The 19217-nt window shown below is 42.9% G+C and overlaps 1 protein-coding gene across 1 annotated transcript; it reads right to left on the bottom strand.

The window, feature by feature from the left end:
- Positions 1-12622: 12622 nt before the first annotated feature.
- Positions 12623-15982, bottom strand: LOC123111646 (chlorophyll a-b binding protein 7, chloroplastic). Its single transcript, XM_044532473.1, has 5 exons — positions 15631-15982; positions 15384-15530; positions 13711-13843; positions 13354-13446; positions 12623-13109 (listed from the first exon to the last, which is right to left on the bottom strand). The coding sequence occupies exons 1-5, from the start codon at positions 15888-15890 to the stop codon at positions 12813-12815; spliced, it is 930 nt and encodes a 309-aa protein (XP_044388408.1). The 5' UTR covers positions 15891-15982; the 3' UTR covers positions 12623-12812.
- Positions 15983-19217: the final 3235 nt, after the last annotated feature.

Raw genomic sequence — 19217 nt, 5'->3', positions numbered from 1 at the left:
TAGCGCTGCTGTCTTGTCCTTCACCATGGTGGCGGGGCGGCGGCGTCGAGAGCAGAGGAGCAGGATGCGGTGGAGAAGCATAGGAGGAAGAAGGAGAATGGACGCGCGCAGTGCAGATGCCTTGGCCCCGTCGCCTTTTAAGGACCCACTTCCGAGTGACTGACAAGTGGGCCCGGGCAATCCTGTCAAATCCCGCAACAGTCGCGCGCTGGGTACGTGGCGAAAAAGGTGGTGTGGGGATCGAGGCGCTCCTGTCTATCCATCCCGCTTACTGCGGCACGCACTGCCTCGCACGCTTCCCCGAAATTTCGAATCCCGTGAGATCCGGGATACGCCGTAACCAATCGCACCAAAGATTTTGCGTCAAAAATAACACTCGACGAGTGACGGTATAGATCCACTCGGCAACTTCTAAATCGATTAAGGCGACTGAAACGAAGCCGAAGTTCCAACATGGGCCTCCAGTCCAACATGAGTACTTGTGAAGCACAAGAGTCGAGGCAACATCAACTTCAACCTTCTTTTCACTCAGACCTCAATCCATGCGGGGGCTAATGATGATGATATAGACCTAGGGCAGGTCATAGGCCTGACCTATACGCCCTACCCAAGGTCACTACCCTAGAAGCAAAGACATCCAAGACACAGCATGGAGTACCAATTGAAGGCGTCGAGTGCAATCCACTCGACCAGTTACCTCACTCGGGTACCCCTCCCTCTTAATATCATTCGACCATACAGGAAATCACTCGGCCTATCGAAGACCAGGAGTCGACCAGAACAACAACGGTCAGGCGTTCACTCCGTAGTATTTAAGATCATTAAAAGCACTTTATGGCTGGCGTTATCAGTAACGCCCATCTTTATGTACATTGAACTCTTGGTAACGGGGGATGGCTGGGGTCCTGGCGCACTCTATATAAGCCACCCCCCTCCTCTGGCACAAGGGTTCGCATCCCCTGTAACACATACTCCCATATTCCAGTCGACCGCCTCAGGGCACCGAGACGTAGGGCTTTTACCTCCTCCGAGAGGGGCTTGAATTCGTAAACACTTGCGTACAATCTCACCGTAGCTGGGACCTTGCCTCCTCATTCGTACCCCCTATACTTACTGTCAGACTTAGAACCATGATAGGCCCATTGGACCCATGACTCGCTCCCTGATCGAGGGAGCCCAACCCAACTGGGTTGTGGGCCCTTGTCACGCCGGCTATAAGAGGGAGGTGGGGCCACAAGGGCATGTGCGCCAAAACAGAACCGTCGCCCACCTCCCTAACCTCACTGATCGAGGAAAGCCGATCAGCGATGGGAAGCTCCACAATGCCCTGTCGCACTTCACCGTCGACCCCTACACCGACCGTCGCTGCCCGTGCGAAGACCTTCATCGACGAACCAGCGATGACCGGAACACTAAGGTATACACACAAACAGATCATAGACAGACTACAGATAGTTCGATCTACTCCGAAACCCAAGCCTAGTCGATCCCATGGTCCTAACAATTAGGAGTACATCTCTTAAGCCATAGTTACAACACAGAGTTTATTGAGTAGGGTGTGTGTATGCTTTGAGTAGTACTAATATTATAACCAGTTAATTATTAATTGTAGAAGACCCTTTTGTTCTTTTTTTAAGGAAAACGGTATTTCCGGAATGGAGTGAAATATGCAAAGCAAGTCAAGTAGAATGGTGGTGTTGGAGCATACAAGGAAGAGTTTATTGCAGTGGTGGTGGAGATGAAAAGGGCATTGGTGGTCGAACAGAAGGAGGAAAAGATGGCTTGTTTCTATGAGATGTGTAGGACCTTGAAGTATGTCTAGAGGGGGGTGATTAGACTACTTGACCACAATTAAAAACTTAACTTTTTCCCAATTTTAGAGTTTGACAGATTTTAGCAACTTTGGACAAGTCAAGCAATCATCACACAAATCAAGCAAGCATGCAAAGAGTATATAGGCAGCGGAAATTAAAGCATGCAACTTGCAAGAAAGTAAAGGGAAGGGTTTGGAGGATTCAAACGCAGTTGGAGACACGGATGTTTTTGGCGTGGTTCCGATAGGTGGTGCTATCGTACATCCACGTTGATGGAGACTTCAACCCACGAAGGGTAACGGTTGCGTGAGTCCACGGAGGGATCCACCCAAGAAGGGTCCACGAAGAAGCAACCTTGTCTATCCCACCATGGTCGTCGCCCACGAAGGACTTGCCTCACTAGCGGTAGATCTTCATGAAGTAGGCGATCTCCTTGCCCTTACAAACTCCTTGGTTCAACTCCACAATCTTTGTCGGAGGCTCCCAAGTGACACCTAGCCAATCTAGGAGACACCACTCTCCAAGAAGTAACAAATGGTGCGTTGATGATGAACTCCTTGCTCTTGTGCTTCAAATGATAGTCTCCCCAACACTCAACTCTCTCTCATAGGATTTGGATCTGGTGGAAAGAAGTTTTGAGTGGAAAGCAACTTGGGGAAGGCTAGAGATCAAGATTCATATGGTAGGAATGGAATATCTTGGCCTCAACACATGAGTAGGTGGTTCTCTCTCAGAACTGGTAAGTTGGAAGTGTAGGTTTGTTCTGATGGCTCTCTCCACGAATGAAGAGGAGGTGGAGGGGTATATATAGCCTCCACACAAAATCTAACCGTTACACACAACTTACCAATCTCGGTGGGACCGAATCAACAAACTCGGTCAGACCGATTTAGTAAACCTAGTGACCGTTAGGATTTTCGGTGGGACCGAAATGCAACTCGGTGAGACCGATATGGTTAGGGTTAGGGCATAACATAATCTCGGTGAGACCGATTACACAAACTCGGTAGGATCGATTTTGGTAATTAGCTAACCAGAGAGTTGGTCGGGTAAACTCGGTGGGACCGATTTTCTCTTTTCGGTGAGACCGAAATGTTACAAAAGGGAAACAGAGAGTTTACATTGCAATCTCGGTGGGACCGATCGCTCACTTCGGTTAGACCAAAACGTTACGAAGGGAAACAGAGAGATTACAATCCCATCTCGGTGAGACCGAGATCCCTATCGGTGAGACCGATTTGCCTAGGGTTTGTAGCAGTGGCTATGACATCTGGACTCGGTGGTGCCGGATAGAAAGAATCGGTGAGACTAATTTTGGCTTTAGGTTTAGGTCATATGTGGATGTGAGAAAGTAGTTGAGGGTTTTGGAGCATATCACTAAGCACATGAAGCAAGAGGCTCATTAAGCAACACCTCATCCCTCCTTGATAGTATTGGCTTTTCCTATAGACTCAATGTGATCTTGGATCACTGAAATATAAAATGAAGAGTCTTGAGCTTTTGAGCTTGAGCCAATCCTTTGTCCTTGATATTTTGAGGGATCGACTTTCATCATCCATGCCATGCCATTCATTGAGCTTTCCTGAAATATATGTCTTGGAATAGCATTAGCTCAATGAGCTATATGTTGTTATGAATTACCAAAACCACCTAGGGATAGTTGCACTTTCAATCTCCCCCTTTTTGGTAATTGATGATAACATATAGATCAAAGCTTCGACATATGATAATAAGATTGAAAAACATCGTCGCTTTGAGAAGTATGTGATAAGCAAGAGCTCCCCCTAAATTTGTGCATAGTTTAAGATTTGCTTTGCACTACAAATGCACAAGGAATTAGGCTCATGGGTTACTCTTCCATGTCACATACATCTTGGTGGAGCGCTTAAAATAATAAAGATTGAATACATGCACTCATCACCAAGCAAAGTGAATGATCATATAAGGATAAGTAAGAAAATAACATATAATCAAGCATAAGTGTAGCTTATGATCAAACACATGATCATCAATGTCTCACAGGTAATGCATAGTATCTCAAGCAATTAAAAGCAAACAAGTTACCAAAAAAGACAAGAGAGAACAAAAAACAGCAAATCTCTCTCTCTCTCGAAGCCTATGATCTATACATTTTTCTCCCCCTTTGGCAACAAGTTACCAAAAAGTTCATTGAAAATGCATAGTGCTAGATCGTCTCTCAGGCTTGGTCTTCAGTTGGTGGTGTAGAGAGAACGCCAAGGACGAAAGCATCAGTTGATGTAGATGGAGCTGGAGGTGTGGGTGCTGAAGCTGGTTGCACTGGAGCTGTAGGAGCTGTAGCTGGTGCATATGAAGTGGCTCTGGTGTCTATCACTGGCAGTGCAGCTGATCTCTAAGATCTAGGCACTCTGGCAAATGCATCTGTGGTTGTCTTGCCCTTCCTCTCCTGCATGTCATCCTGTAGCTGCTCCACAAGTGACTGAATCTCAGTTACTTTGACATCTAAATCAAAAAAAATTTGTTCCATGATTATTTCCAGGTTCTCCTAGTTTTGAGTTAGGGTGGCCAACCCCTTCTCAATCCTCAGAGTTGATGCTATCAAGTAACCAAGCTGCTCCTGCTTGTTCTTCAAAAAGTATTCAGATGCCTCCTCTTGAGTTGGCATCTTGGCAGCCTTCTCTTTCTTGCTTTCTCCTTCTCTTGAGCTTGTACTGATGATGGTTCATTCTCATTCATCACAACTTGATTGTCCTCAAATTCTGGATTGATAGCAAAATGTTCTTTGTCCAGCAAGTATTTTCCTGTGCCCATCTTTGAGTTAATCAACTCCTGAATTTGTGGGGCATATCCACAACTTCTCTTTTGGTCTGCTGCTGTCCTCTTGATGGTCTCAACCATGAGGCTCATGACCTTGAATTTCTATGGCACATCAAACAAGTGTAGCAAGTTTATAGCATGCCCTATGATCATGTTGTGGTCACCTGACTTGGGCAAAAGAGTGTGCCTTAGAATCCAGATGATCGTTGGCAGCCCTGACAGAAGATAATGGACTGACCCAAACTTGAAAGTCTCAAGAGCTTTGTCTGGGATCTCCTTGTACATATGTGACATAGAATTGTGATCCATCTTTTTCTTGGCATAAACATCCAGGTCATCTTCACTCTCCTTTGGGGCATTGATCAGATTGGCCCATTCCTCAATAGTTGATTGGTACCTTGTACCTTCAGACATCCAAACTATCCTTCCATCTGGATAGAAGTGTGCTGTGGAGTAGAATTGCATAATGAGTTCATCATTCCAGTTGGTGAGCTTCTGCCCAACAAAATCTGCAACTCCACAAGCAATGAACTGTCTTGCACTCCAGGATAGTGTTCTTCATTTTCCTTCATGTAGGTCCAGTCGACCCATCTCATATCACACACTATAGGCTTCTTGTCCAACAAGATTGTCTCATAGAAGTCCTGCTGCTCCTTAGTGTGGAACCATGTAATCTACATCAGTCCTTCTCCTGGTGGCATATGGATCAGACAATCTCCATAGCCTCAACCCTGAATCTTTCCTGATCTTCATGTTCTCAGCCACAGGATGAGCATCATTGTGGTCTGGAATCTTGGGTTTGAGCTTTCTTAGGACCTGCACTTCATCTTCCTCAGCAGCAACCTCAGGCATTGGGGCCTTGTTCTTCTCAGCTGCTGGTATACTCCTGGTATTCTCTTTGGTGCAATCTTGGGCTTGGGGGCAGCTTTGGGTGCTTCTTTGGGCTTTGATGTTGCAGCCCCTGACTTTATAGCATCACCCATCAGCTTTTGTGCCTTGGGTGCTGGTGCAGCAACCTCTTCTTCCTCTTCCTCGGAGTCTCTCCTCATAGAGGGATTGCCAAGAACTTTGGCAGTAGTGGTTTGACTCTCTTTTTCTTCTTATCTTGACCAGCAGCTTCATCTTCTGACTCAATAGCAAACTTCATGGTTTCTCCAGTGGGAACCTTCTTGGGTTTGGAAGTGGTAATCCTTCTTGCAGGTGCCTCTTTGGGATCAGGCTTTTCAGGTACCTATGTTGATCCTCTGACCTTCAGCATAGGTGTCCTCTTGGCAGGAACCTTCCTATTAAGTCCAGAATTTGAGGTCTTTGCTGAGCCATACTCCTTTTTGAGCACTACCTTCTTGGAAGTAGCCTCATCTTCAGCTGCCACATAGTCCTCATCCTCAGAGTCTGAGGTTCTCTTCTTCTGTCTTGTGGCTGCTTTAGGCAGATTGCTAGGAGTGCTTCTGCTGCCATCATCTGAAGAACTTGAGGGACTAGTGCCCTCACTCATGTGAATCTGCTCTTCTTCCCTGTTCTGACTATCATTTTGGTCTGACATGCTGCAAACACTGACTGCTGACCCTGTGAATAGTTATAGTTGAGACAGAGTGGATGAGCATCACAAAATGCAGAGATTTTTGCAAAAGAATGATTTAAAAACTTAGTTTTAGTTTCCACAGAAAGCATTTCGGATCTACCGATTTTCAAACTCGGTGATACCGAAGCAGTTTTGGAACCTAAACTAGTGATCTCGGTCAGACCGAGTCACAGTTCGGTGGCACCGAGACTGCTAGGGTTTCACAAAGTTCTAAAATCGGTCACACCGATTTGTAATTCTCAGTCAGACCGAGACTTACTAGTGCAATGGCGTTAGCCAAATCGGTGGGACCGAGTTTTTCAACTCGGTGGGTCCGAGATGGTTTCGGCGGAAACCTAACCCTAAATTTTCGAATCACATCTATTCTAAGGATCACATTGGCTGGATAGGAGTGTTTCAATCGTGGCAAGATGCATTACGAACACAATGTGCTGAGAAAAAGATGAGGAAAGCACTGTGGTTGAGTTCATATCCTAGTTCAGCGGTGAACTCTCTACGGCGGCAACGGCGGAGAAGAAATCCGTTGACGGCAGCGGAGACCAGCAACAGGAGGCGGCTGGCGACGAAGTCGACGATCCGTAGACCTAGTAGGCAGAGCGAGCTACGCGCGGGCGAAGGGGTTTGGAGGAATTTCCAAATTTTTGCCCATGTCTATATATAGCCCGACACTGTCGGTGTGACCGAGTTGAACAACTCGGTGGCACCGAGATGCATAACTATTAACAGTTACAGGAACTCGGTGTGACCGAAAAGTTCATATCGGTTGCACCGATATTGAAAACCTAGATCGACTTAATGATCTCGGTTGGACCGAAATGGAGGAATCGGTCAGACCGAGAATCACAAAGAAGTTTTGGAAGTTTAAGTCTATGACGAATCGGGGACTCCAAGTGCTCCTCACACAGAGTGGTTCGAATCTGACTTGATCAAATTTTGTGATGTAGCATGAATAGAGTTTGAGACGAGAAAAGCATAGATAGCTAGAGAAGGTTCTTAGGCATTCTTGTCCATCCACTTGGCCAAAGAAAAAGGAAACCAATCAATCAAAACAACAAGTGGATGTCCTTGAATGAGTAAAATATGCAATCAGCATGCTCACACAATAAAGTGACAAATGAAATATGTGGCAAAGCATGCACAACCAATTCTAGCATCTATCAAACAATTGGCGATGACTAGGTCATCTATATATGAGTATATTGACTTAGGAGTCAAATGAGAACATTTGATCATAGGTCATACTCATCGTTTAAGCTCAAGTGGGGTTACCACTTTTACATAATGCATTGATGTGTTCACACCATTAGAGTTGCTTTGACTCAATTCTTAGAGCTAAGCTCCCCCTAGATGTGAGATCCCCCCTTAGAGGGATGAACTAACCTTGGGTTTTGTCGATGATGACTTCATGTAGGTGTTGAAGATGTGGATGCTCAATGTTGATGTAGATCTTTTGGAGCAATCCTTTGGAGTGAGTTGTACTTTCAATACCTACACGGGTTAGTCCCACAAGGAACAAAACAAGAGTATCCATAGACATAGAGTGATGCACACACAAGATGATGTCCATGAAATCATTTGGTTACCTTGTCCCTTGCCTTACCAACATGAGGGTTTGTGACTCCTTGAACTAGTGCAAGATGTGGAGGTTGATTGCACTTGTTCTTGCCATAAGGATATGAGTGAAGAATGTTGGCGGAGTCACCCTCAAGAACTCTCTAGTTCTTCTTCTTCGGGATCCACATCATCTTGATGGGAATCCTTGGAGTTGTAGTTGTACTTGATGAAGTAGAACTTGACGTAGTCTTGGGAACCCACTTGACCAAGGCCTTAGGTGCTTCTTCAAATGCATCAATCTCCTCTTGAAGCTTGTCCTTGCCTTTATGGTCTTGTGGTGGAAGATCATCTTGAGCTTGTGTTCCCTTGAAAGAAGTAGTATCATACTTCTATTGTTGAGGAACAAACTTCATCTTGGGGTATTGATCTTCTTCCCACTCAACTCCATTGGCATTGAACTTTCGTTCAAAACCAACACCTTGATTCTTCCAGTGCCTTCCTTGCTTGCGTACAATTTCCTCGACTTGCTTACTCCCGGCAAGGCTCTTGTATACACCTTTCTCTATAATTCCCTTCAATAAGCTATTTTCTTGCTCAAGTGTAACTTGGCTAAGAGAATCATTAGTGAAATCAAGAGTACTACTAGAAGCAACAATATTGGATTTAGCATAGTTATTGTTACTACTAGAGGAAGAATCTTTCTTGTTCTTGTTACTAGACTTGACTTGAGGCATGTAAGTAGATAAGAGTAAATGCTTGGCAATATAAGAAGAACTTTTCTTGCGAAGATCATCATTGATTGCCTTTAAAAACTCATGCTCTTGCTCAAGATTGAGCTTTTCAAAGCGTAACTTCTCATGAGCCCTTAAAAGTTCTCGATGATTTTTGAAGATAGTTTCATGAGCTAACTTAAGGGTGTTTAGTTCTTTAGTTAGAAGCTCAATCTTCTTCTTATCATTGTCATCCGTTTTATCTTTTTAGCATGATTAATTGACGTTTCATCGTAGTATTCATCACTAGAGTTGTCAATAAGTAAATCATCATCACCTAGCAAGTCATCTTCATCACTATTGAAATCAACATACTCGGGATGTGTTACCTTTGGACCTTTGGCCATGAAGCATCTTCCAATTCCTTCATTTGGTGAGTCAAATATGTCGTAGGAGTTGGTTGACACCAGTTCTAGACCGGCAACACCTTCATCTTGAGTATGTTCAGAGTCGGAGTGATAGCTTCTCTCAGAGTGATGTTCAGATTCGGAACCGGATACCCATTCACCAACATGAGCTTGATGTCTTCGTTTTGTGTAGCTCTTTGATGACTTGTCCTTCCTTTCCGAATCTTTGCTTCTCCGTGAGGGTCTTCGTTCATAACGATCATCTCTACTCCTTCTCTCTCTTGGTGGTGATTCTTCTCTTCTACTTCTTCTTTTTGGAGATTCTTCTCTTCTTTTGTAGGGTGTCGTACACTCATTGGAATAGTGTCCGGGTCTCCCACAATTGTAGCAGTTGCGCTCTCGACTAGAAGATCTTTTGTCATTGTAGGACCTTGACTTAGAGCTTCTTTCTTTGCTTCTACTCTTGTAGAATTTGTTGAAATTCTTCACCATTAAGCTCAATTCTTCATTGAAGGTTTGTTTCTCACTTGATGATGTGGGGGCTTCACATGAGGCTTTGTAAGCACCACTTGACTTGTTGTGAAGTTCCTCCTTATCCTTGAGTGACATCTCATGAGCAACAATTCTACCAATGACCTCCGTTGGCTTGAGATTCTTGTAATTGGGCATCATTTGAATCAATGTGCACACGGTATCATATTTTCCATCCAATGCTCTTAGGATCTTCTTGATGATGAATCTGTCGGTCATCTCTTCACTCCCTAAGCCGGCAATCTCATTTGTGATAAGAGCAAGCCTAGAGTACATTTCAGCGACACCTTCACCATCCTTCATTTTGAACTTTTCAAGCTGACTTTGGAGCACATCCAACTTGGATTCCTTGACGGAGTCGGTACCTTCATGCATATCAATCAAAGTGTCCCAAATTTCCTTTGCATTCTCAAGACGGCTGATTTTGTTGAATTCTTCAGGGCACAATCCGTTGAAGATGATATCACAAGCTTGAGCGTTGTATTGCAGCATCTTCAATTCTTCCGCATTAGCTTCACGGTTCGGCTCTCTCCCATCAAAGAATTCACCTTGAGCCAATACAAATAATAGCCCAAACGACGGGGTTATGTCCAAGAATATGCATTTTCATCTTATGCTTCCAACTAGCAAAATTAGTTCCATCAAAGTAAGGACCTCTACGGTGATAATTTCCCTCACTAGACGCCATACTCTCCTAGGTTGTGAAACCAAGGCTATGACCACCAAAAGCTATGGAAATCAAAGCAAATGGAGACCAAGGCTCTGATACCACTTGTAGGACCTTGAAGTATGTCTAGAGGGGGGTGATTAGACTACTTGACCAATTAAAAACTTAACCTTTTCCCAATTTTAGAGTTTGACAGATTTTAGCAACTTTGGACAAGTCAAGCAATCATCACACAAATCAAGCAAGCATGCAAAGAGTATATAGGCAGCGGAAATTAAAGCTTGCAACTTGCAAGAAAGTAAAGGGAAGGGTTTGGAGGATTCAAACGCAGTTGGAGACATGGATGTTTTTGGCGTGGTTCCGATTGGTGGTGCTATCATACATCCACGTTGATGGAGACTTCAACCCACGAAGGGTAACGGTTGCGTGAGTCCACGGAGGGCTCCACCCAAGAAGGGTCCACGAAGAAGCAACCTTGTCTATCCCACCATGGCCGTTGCCCACGAAGGACTTGCCTCACTAGCGGTAGATCTTCACGAAGTAGGCGATCTCCTTGCCCTTACAAACTCCTTGGTTCAACTCCACAATCTTTGTCGGAGGCTCCCAAGTGACACCTAGCCAATCTAGGAGACACCACTCTCCAAGAAGTAACAAATGATGCATTGATGATGAATTCCTTGCTCTTGTGCTTCAAATGATAGTCTCCCCAACACTCAACTCTCTCTCATAGGATTTGGATCTGGTGGAAAGAAGTTTTGAGTGGAAAGCAACTTGGGGAAGGCTAGAGATCAAGATTCATATGGTAGGAATGGAATATCTTGGCCTCAACACATGAGTAGGTGGTTCTCTCTCAGAACTGGTAAGTTGGAAGTGTAGGTTTGTTCTGATGGCTCTCTCCACGAATGAAGAGGAGGTGGAGGGGTATATATAGCCTCCACACAAAATCTAACCGTTACACACAATTTACCAATCTCGGTGGGACCGAATCAACAAACTCGGTCAGACCGGTTTAGTAAACCTAGTGACCTTTAGGATTTTCGGTGGGACCGAAATGCAACTCGGTGAGACCGATATGGTTAGGGTTAGGGCATAACGTAATCTCGGTGAGACCGATTACACAAACTCGGTAGGACTGATTTTGGTAATTAGCTAACCAGAGAGTTGGTCAGGTAAACTCGGTGGGACCGATTTGCTCTTTTCGGTGAGACCGAAATGTTACAAAAGGGAAACATAGAGTTTACATTGCAATCTCGGTGGGACCGATCGCTCACTTCGGTTAGACCGAAACGTTACGAAGGGAAACAGAGAGATTACAATCCCATCTCGGTGAGACCGAGATCCCTATCGGTGAGACCGATTTGCCTAGGGTTTGTGGCAGTGGCTATGACATCTGGACTCGGCGGCGCCGGATAGAAAGAATCGGTGAGACCGATTTTGGCTTTAGGTTTAGGTCATATGTGGATGTGAGAAAGTAGTTGAGGGTTTTGGAGCATATCACTAAGCACATGAGGCAAGAGGCTCATTAAGCAACACCTCATCCCTTCTTGATAGTATTGGCTTTTCCTATAGACTCAATGTGATCTTGAATCACTGAAATATAAAATGAAGAGTCTTGAGCTTTTGAGCTTGAGCCAATTCTTTGTCCTTGATATTTTGAGGGATCCACTTTCATCATCCATGACATGCCATTCATTGAGCTTTCCTGAAATATATGTCTTGGAATGGCATTAGCTCAATGAGCTATATGTTGTTATGAATTACCAAAACCACCTAGGGATAGTTGCACTTTCAAGATGAAGGCCATCAATGAGTAGAAGTGGAAGGCAAAGGTGACGGCCGCAAATAGAAACACGCTAGCAGAGGAGAAAAGGCTTGAGTTTGAGGGGAAAAGTCTTGCATTGGAAGCGGAAGAAAAAAATGCTTGACACTGAGGGAGCAAAAACTTGAATGGCAGCCGTGGAGTGAAGAGAAAAGAGGGTGGTCGAGGACCATGCTATCATGTTCACGGATCCTAGTAAGATGGACGAGAAGGCGAGGCAATTTAGGGAGTTCACTCGTGGGGACATCTTGACTAAGATGTGCGATGGCGGCGGCAGTTATGATGAGTAATGGAACTCGGCTTCTAGTTGGGAGGCGTATTATGCAAAAAAATGGAGTAAATGCTGGTTGGACGTAATTAACTGGTTTTTATAAGAAGAAACACAGTTAAGTGTTGACACATGTACAATGGGATATCTTCTACTGCATCTGCATGTCAAAACTTCCCAGCAAAGTATCTACTCCTCGCCTGCTTTTAGTTACCACAAGGCCCACAACTCCCATTTTCAGTAAGTGGAGCAATTTCGTTTCAGTAATTTTGGGGCACCCACAATTTCTGCCGAACAACACCATAACTCCACAACTGTACAACTGTCTTATAGCCATGTAACGCAGTAACCTACTCCCTCCGTCCCATAATATAAGAACATTTTTTACACTAGTGTAGTGTCAAAAACGCTCTTATATTATGAGACGGAGGGAGTATTTGCTAAAACTATATTAATTTCCTAGTAACAACAAACTGATCAATGTAATCCCATTTTCAGTAATTTTGGGGCACCCACAATTTCTGCTGAACAACACCATAACTCCACAACTGTACAACAATCTTATAGCCATGTTACGCAGTAACCTATTTGCTAAAACTATATTAATTTCCTAGTAAAAACAAACTGATCAATGTAAACGCGGTACATAAGCAGTTAGAATGCCTCAAAGAAAATGGGATAAAACGTTGTTGCGGAGTGGATCCGACAAGTGCTCGACGAGGTTCTGCACAGGGCCCTTGCCGGTTACAGCAGCCTGGGCGTAGAATCCGATCCATGCAACCATTGCGAGACGACCATTCTTGATCTCCTTCACCTTGAGTTCTTCGAACGCAACAGGGTCTTTGGACAGCCCCAAGGGATCGAACAGTGCTCCACCTGGGTAGTTTATGTCCCCAGGAAGATATATTCCCAAGGGTTCTAGCGCCTCGATCCCACAGTATCTCGCATATTCTGGCCCAACCTGGCAAATAATGACATGGAGATATTTGTCTAATGTGGTATGCAACCATTAGAAGTATGAAATGACAAGGGAATGCTGTACCAAGAGAATAATCTTGTGAGGTTAAAGAATTATATGTGGAGAGTTGCTTACAATTCTAAAGTGTTTGCTACAAAGAAAACACACAAGACATGAATGTTTGGACTTACATCAATTACTCGAAAAGTATGGGACCGAAACATGATACACATAGCATTTTTATTACCATCAAAAGGACTTGACAGATAGCGATGACGATGATGCCTTGACCACCAGCAATTCGGAACCCAGGAATCCCAAGGTAATCAAGAGTATCGCCCTGTGAAACCAACACGTTAGCTAAAGCCAAATTTACATAATTTGTATTGTACAAAAATGAAGATACTCTATGCCTCCATTAGAGTTAGCTAAGAACCAGTTTTCAGATGCTGAACAAAAAGATACACTGTGGTTGTAGCATGACAGGAACTACAAATCTACAATCTTGAGAGCTCTTTAGATACACATATCTTCTTCAGGTCTATTGCAGGAACAGTCATTGTGTGCTAAATGAACTCAGACATGGTTCATATTGATATTTCACCTGAAGTTTTGCATAACCAACTTTCCACCACACAGGCTCCACAAAATGCACTATCCCAAATAGATCTAACAGCTCAGGAACAACAACACCAAGAGCAGCAAGCATGGCCCATCGACAATGTAAAATCTCAAAGCTGCAATGAAGATTGTTGGTGAGATAAGATACTAGTGGTTCAGCTTCACAAAAATAAAAATGTTATCATTGAAATATACAGAACAGTTTAACTGGAAAGAGGAGACTTGAATGTCACTCGAGCAAACCTATTATCATTCATCGCAAATAAGCCTACTATGCACCTTCTGTGGTAAGGACCTCCATTTTAGTATACAAGGAGAACATGAGCAGGATGGAGTACGAAGGTACATGTTCAGTATTGCATCTGAAATGACACAGTTACTCTCGTAGGAAAAACTTTCAATGATCTCCTCATACAATCTCATTAGTGTAATATAAATCAGAAATATACAACATAAATATTTTTTAGTTACCCCAAAGAAGCTTCTAAGCTTAGGGCAGCTCTGTGGCGTGTGTGTTTTGTGTTTAGGGCTTGTTGTGCTGTGCCCTCAGCATTGACCCTTCCAACTACTTTATGTTCCTGTGGACTTCCGTGTGTGTGTGCGTGTATCTGTGTTGGACCTTGTTGGATGCTTGTTGTGCGGTTGGCTTTATAATATAAAGCGGGGCGAAAGCCTTTTTCGGTAAGCTTAGGGCATAACGTTTGCTGCGAGAAGCACAGAAGGTATTGCCTGGTAATCCGTATGTAAGAAGAGGGCATAAGATTGCACGACATAATTTTGTTTTTACCGAAAAAGGCTTTCGTCCCGCTTTACAGATAAAGCAAACATAATTTTGTTTTTTCCCTTTGCATCTCGGTCATTTATATTTTTTCTGCCACTACCCTTGGTCAATAATATCCGGTGTTTGATACTTATTTATGTTTTGAAGTTATTAAAGACCAGGGCATGATCAGAGCAAGTATATGATTTTATTTTTCAGTTTAAGCCATTGTTTCCACTCACTGGCCAAGGTCTAAACATCAAGATTAGAACTAGCCTTTTCCTCTCGATGGCTGCATGCATCGATTTGATGCAGAGGCCGGAGGCTCTGTCCCCTTTTCCAAAAAAAAACATGTTTTACTTTCATCTGATCACTCGTATACCAAATTCAGTACCGCCAAAGCATACTGTCACCATTCAACTCAACACGGAGCAGTCTCCCACAAAACTAGGAAAATAAAAGGCTTGAAGCAAGACAGTTATCTGAATACACAAAACTAGTGATAGGCCTAAAGAAAGCTGAAATACAGGTTACCTGGCATATCATCAAGACAGTAAAGTAAAACGGGGCATATATTATCAAAAACGAAGTAAAAGCATATTATCAATTGCCAAAGTAAAACGGGGCACATGATCAAATCCCCAGTTTATGAGCAGTAGTGTTCGGAGATTTGCTCATATGCCCCCTAAGTGCCTAATAACTACTATTGGAAGAGCAGGCACAGTTAGTTGATCTGCAAAATACAATCAGGCACTAAACAGTAACTATTCATCACTAGTGCTCATAAACTATAAACTGATTCAGCTGTAACTTGCAAGGCATATAAAAATGCAACGTAGTTGTGCTGTGATTGAAAAGTATTAAGAAGAACAACCATTGGGCAGTGGGTGACATACTTGAAGTAGTTGGCGAAAGCAACGGGGTCCCGGCCCAGACCTGCTATATCGAAGCCGTAATCGCCCGGGAACTCTCCGACCAGGTGCTCCGGGTAGTCGTACCGGAGAGGACCGAGCCACCGCGGCCGAGCTCCCCCGTACCAAAAGCTTCATCAAAGATAAGTTCCCCAAACAAAACGGGAGGTCAGTTCATTCGCAGACGTACACGTAACGGCTTTGCTTTTGTAAGGAAGGGGAGAGTGCCTGCCTGGAGCTGCGGGCCTCGCGGGCGGCGGCGCGGAGGGCGTCTGCCTCGGCGGCGGCGGAGGCCTTCCTGGACTCGAGGCGGCGGCGGAGGCTGGCGCCGAGGGGGCTGTTGGCGATGGCCTTGACGGCGGTGAAGGGGACGGCGGAGAACACCAGCACGCCCGCCAGCTCCTGCCACGATGCACGCGCACGCATTCTTTTCCGCCGCCGGCAGAAGACACCGGCGGACGGCGGCGCGGGGGAGCGGAGGAGGGGAGGCATCGTGCGGGCGGCCCTGCCTGTCGGCGTCGACAAGGCAGTGGAATGAAATGCTCGAGGAAGAAACCGTAGACGTGGCGCGCTGCAGGTCACGAGCTACCGATGATTTTCAAAGAGTCAATTACACCGGTGATGCTAGAACTTAAGGTAAATAGTCACTTTGGTGCTAAAAGTTGTGATGTACATCAAAGTGATGGAAAAACTTGATTTAGACGTGCAAATACAATGCATATCCTGTTTTGTATACATAATCTGTGTTGACTAGGCGTGTGGGGGTCCGCTGTCAGCCAGTGAACCAGAAAGAATGTTTTTTTTCTGAAACCCCACTAAAAAATATATAATTTTGACAAAAAGATTATGGATGTGGCATTTTACTTCTCTACGCCCAGTCCAGCCTGTCAGTATTAACAGAAAAAGATTTAGGGCAGGTTTTAACTCGCGACCACAGGATAGCAAAACAACCGGCTAACCACTCCACCCTACACGTTGATTAGTTGTTTTTTTAGGGATAGACTTAATTAGTAAACAATGATAACGACGGAGTAAATATTTAGCAATGACGCTTATGGAGCTTAAATGGGCTGCAGATATTGCAGCACATTTTGCACAAGCTATATTTATAAGATATTTTAAAATGTACATCATAAAAATTATGTTATCAATACTATGTAAATAAAAACAATGAAATATATACCCATGTATATATAAAATATTTAGTTAATACGGATATTAAAATGTATCTTAGATACAATGTTTAATGTATACAAAAGAAGTATACACTCATGGCTTATATTTAAATTTTAAAATGATGAATATAAACATTTACTTAATATCTATAATTACTCACATGTCTATATTTTTTTACTCATGACTTATATTCGAAAACAGCATATATTTTGAATATTATACATGATTGAATATACATATCAAAAGTTTAAAATGAAAATTATGAATATTTCTAATTATAAAAGTTGAACTATACAATTGTTCTTATAATTATTGAAATGGTTGTATAATAAAAACAATATTTATAAATGTAATTTCAAAATAAATTGTATCATTTTAAAAATTTGTACATTTTTACAATTCATAAATATTTTCAATATGCCAGTGTGTATTGGAATAATACACGAACAAGTTTTAAAAATAAGGTATGTCGTTTGTATGCTTGGCAGTTTTTAAAATAAATATACCAATGTTTTGAAAATAACACATGAACATTTTTATTTAATATACATTTTAAATTTCTGTATTATCTAAACATTTTATATAGTACATGGGTGTATATTTAAATGTTTTTATTTAGTAATCATGGTTTGTTTGTATAAAATTTATAGTACACATACATTTAAACATAATTTTGATAACTTTTTATAAATATATCTATAAAAACAGCGCGTGCAAAATTGGTCGCAATATCTGCAGCCCATTTAAACTTCAGATGCGTACCTGTTAAATTCATGTTGCTAAATAGGATACATATAGCATAGTTATCCATTGAGATCGTCGTGACCGCCACAGCATACTGGTTGTACAGGTTTGCTCTGTATCCTTGGTTGCGTGTTCTAGTCCTGGTCTCCCGTTTTTCCTGTTAATTTTAACCAGCGGGCCTGCTGGTTAGAGTTGTAAAATGACATGTCGATATGTACCTTTTTTGTAAAAAGATATATTCCGGGGGGGGGGGGGGGGGGGGGTTCAAAAAATATAAGGCCACACGCCCGCCCTCCTAGGTCCAGTGGCTGACAACAGGACCCGCACGTCTAGTCACCACAGATTCCGTATACCAACCCAGTTAGCACTGTATTTGCAGGTGTGAGCCAAGTTTTTGCACCGCTTCATTGTATACCGCAATTTCTAACACCAAAGTGATCGTTTGTGCCAAGTTCTAGCACCACCAACGTAATTGACTCATTTTCAAAGGCAGGGGAGGGACAACACCAACCGCCTCCCTGGCCATTGGATCCGGCCTGGGGGCACCATTCAGAACCATCTGATCGTTGCAGCAGGAAATCCTTTTAAAAAACATCTTCTTTTTCTCACGTTATTATGCCACACATGTTGCAGCATTTCAAACACAACAGTGCAACAAATCACCGACTAGAACACTTGGGACGCCGCAAAAAACACGACACTGCAACATATGGTCCGTAATATTCGCATCAGAACACACGCGAGCATGTAAGGTCAAACTCAAATGACCATGCTGACCATGAGCTGGAGATCCTCTGCTTCGCTTCAATCTTTTAGGGTAATAAGGTCAAACCCAAATGAATATCCGCTTCCAGACACTGGACATTTATCGAAGGTGGATGTAATAGAAAAAACGAAGGATAGGATGAAATCTAGCATCGCACCAACAAATCAACCAAATGCATAAATCAGTTGATTTGTTTATGCACCAAGCAAATTATACAGTTTGATTCATGGAAACTAGGATTTTGTCAGAGAAAATGCATTGACTGAGGTATTTCACATATGTAATAAAATAGTTATAGTGTCTGCATCCTAGCAAGGAAAAACATAATATAAAACCATTAAAACAATACTCCCTCTGGGAATCAAAAAAGTCTTAAATTAAGTTACCGAGTTAGTATGAAATTAACTGGAAGAATATGTTTTTCTGTGCGTTTGCTCGGCTGAACTGTATAGCCGAAAGGAACGGTGCAGTGCACATCTGTGAATCCTCATAAAAAGGTGTAGCAATTCTAACATGGTGCGACACAGGTAACAAACTCCGTTGCTTTGTTTTGCATGATATAAAAAGCATCGCAATTGACTATTCCTTTTTGTATCACAGTAACTCAATTACACAGTTGCGGGCAATTCAGACTTGGCAACCCAAACAGTCGGCCATGTCTTATTTTTTATGTTTTGATTCAAACGGCAAGGCTATAACTGAACTTGATACAAGGATTGAATTTAAACTTTGCAAGAACTGTGTTGTGCTGGAAAAGTAAATTAGTATCTACAACCTGACTATAAGCTCAAGTTTTAACAACACAATTTGTCACGCAAAAGGTACAATAAAAAGCATGCTACATGCTACAACATAGAAAGAAAGAAACAAGGTTGATCAAGTGCCATACTGACACCTCTTCTATTGTTTCTTTGACTGATGCAACAACGAAAGATAACTTAACTGGCTGGATTGAAAACCACTCCTTATGCATCAACATCTTCCATGAATTCTTCTTCTGTTGATGATTTCTGATGAACCATTGTCACTGCTCCATTTTTTTGAAAGGGGTATTGAGATCTTTTGTTGGCCCAGGTAAGATGGCTGAACTTTAATTGGCTAGATTTTCATTTTTGATATAACTGAATGCTCCT

The sequence above is a fragment of the Triticum aestivum genome, chromosome 5B, assembly GCF_018294505.1.
Source record: "Triticum aestivum cultivar Chinese Spring chromosome 5B, IWGSC CS RefSeq v2.1, whole genome shotgun sequence".
Lineage (NCBI taxonomy): Eukaryota > Viridiplantae > Streptophyta > Magnoliopsida > Poales > Poaceae > Triticum > Triticum aestivum.
Note: the sequence above shows the minus strand (reverse complement) of the source record. Positions and strands in the feature narration are given on the sequence as shown.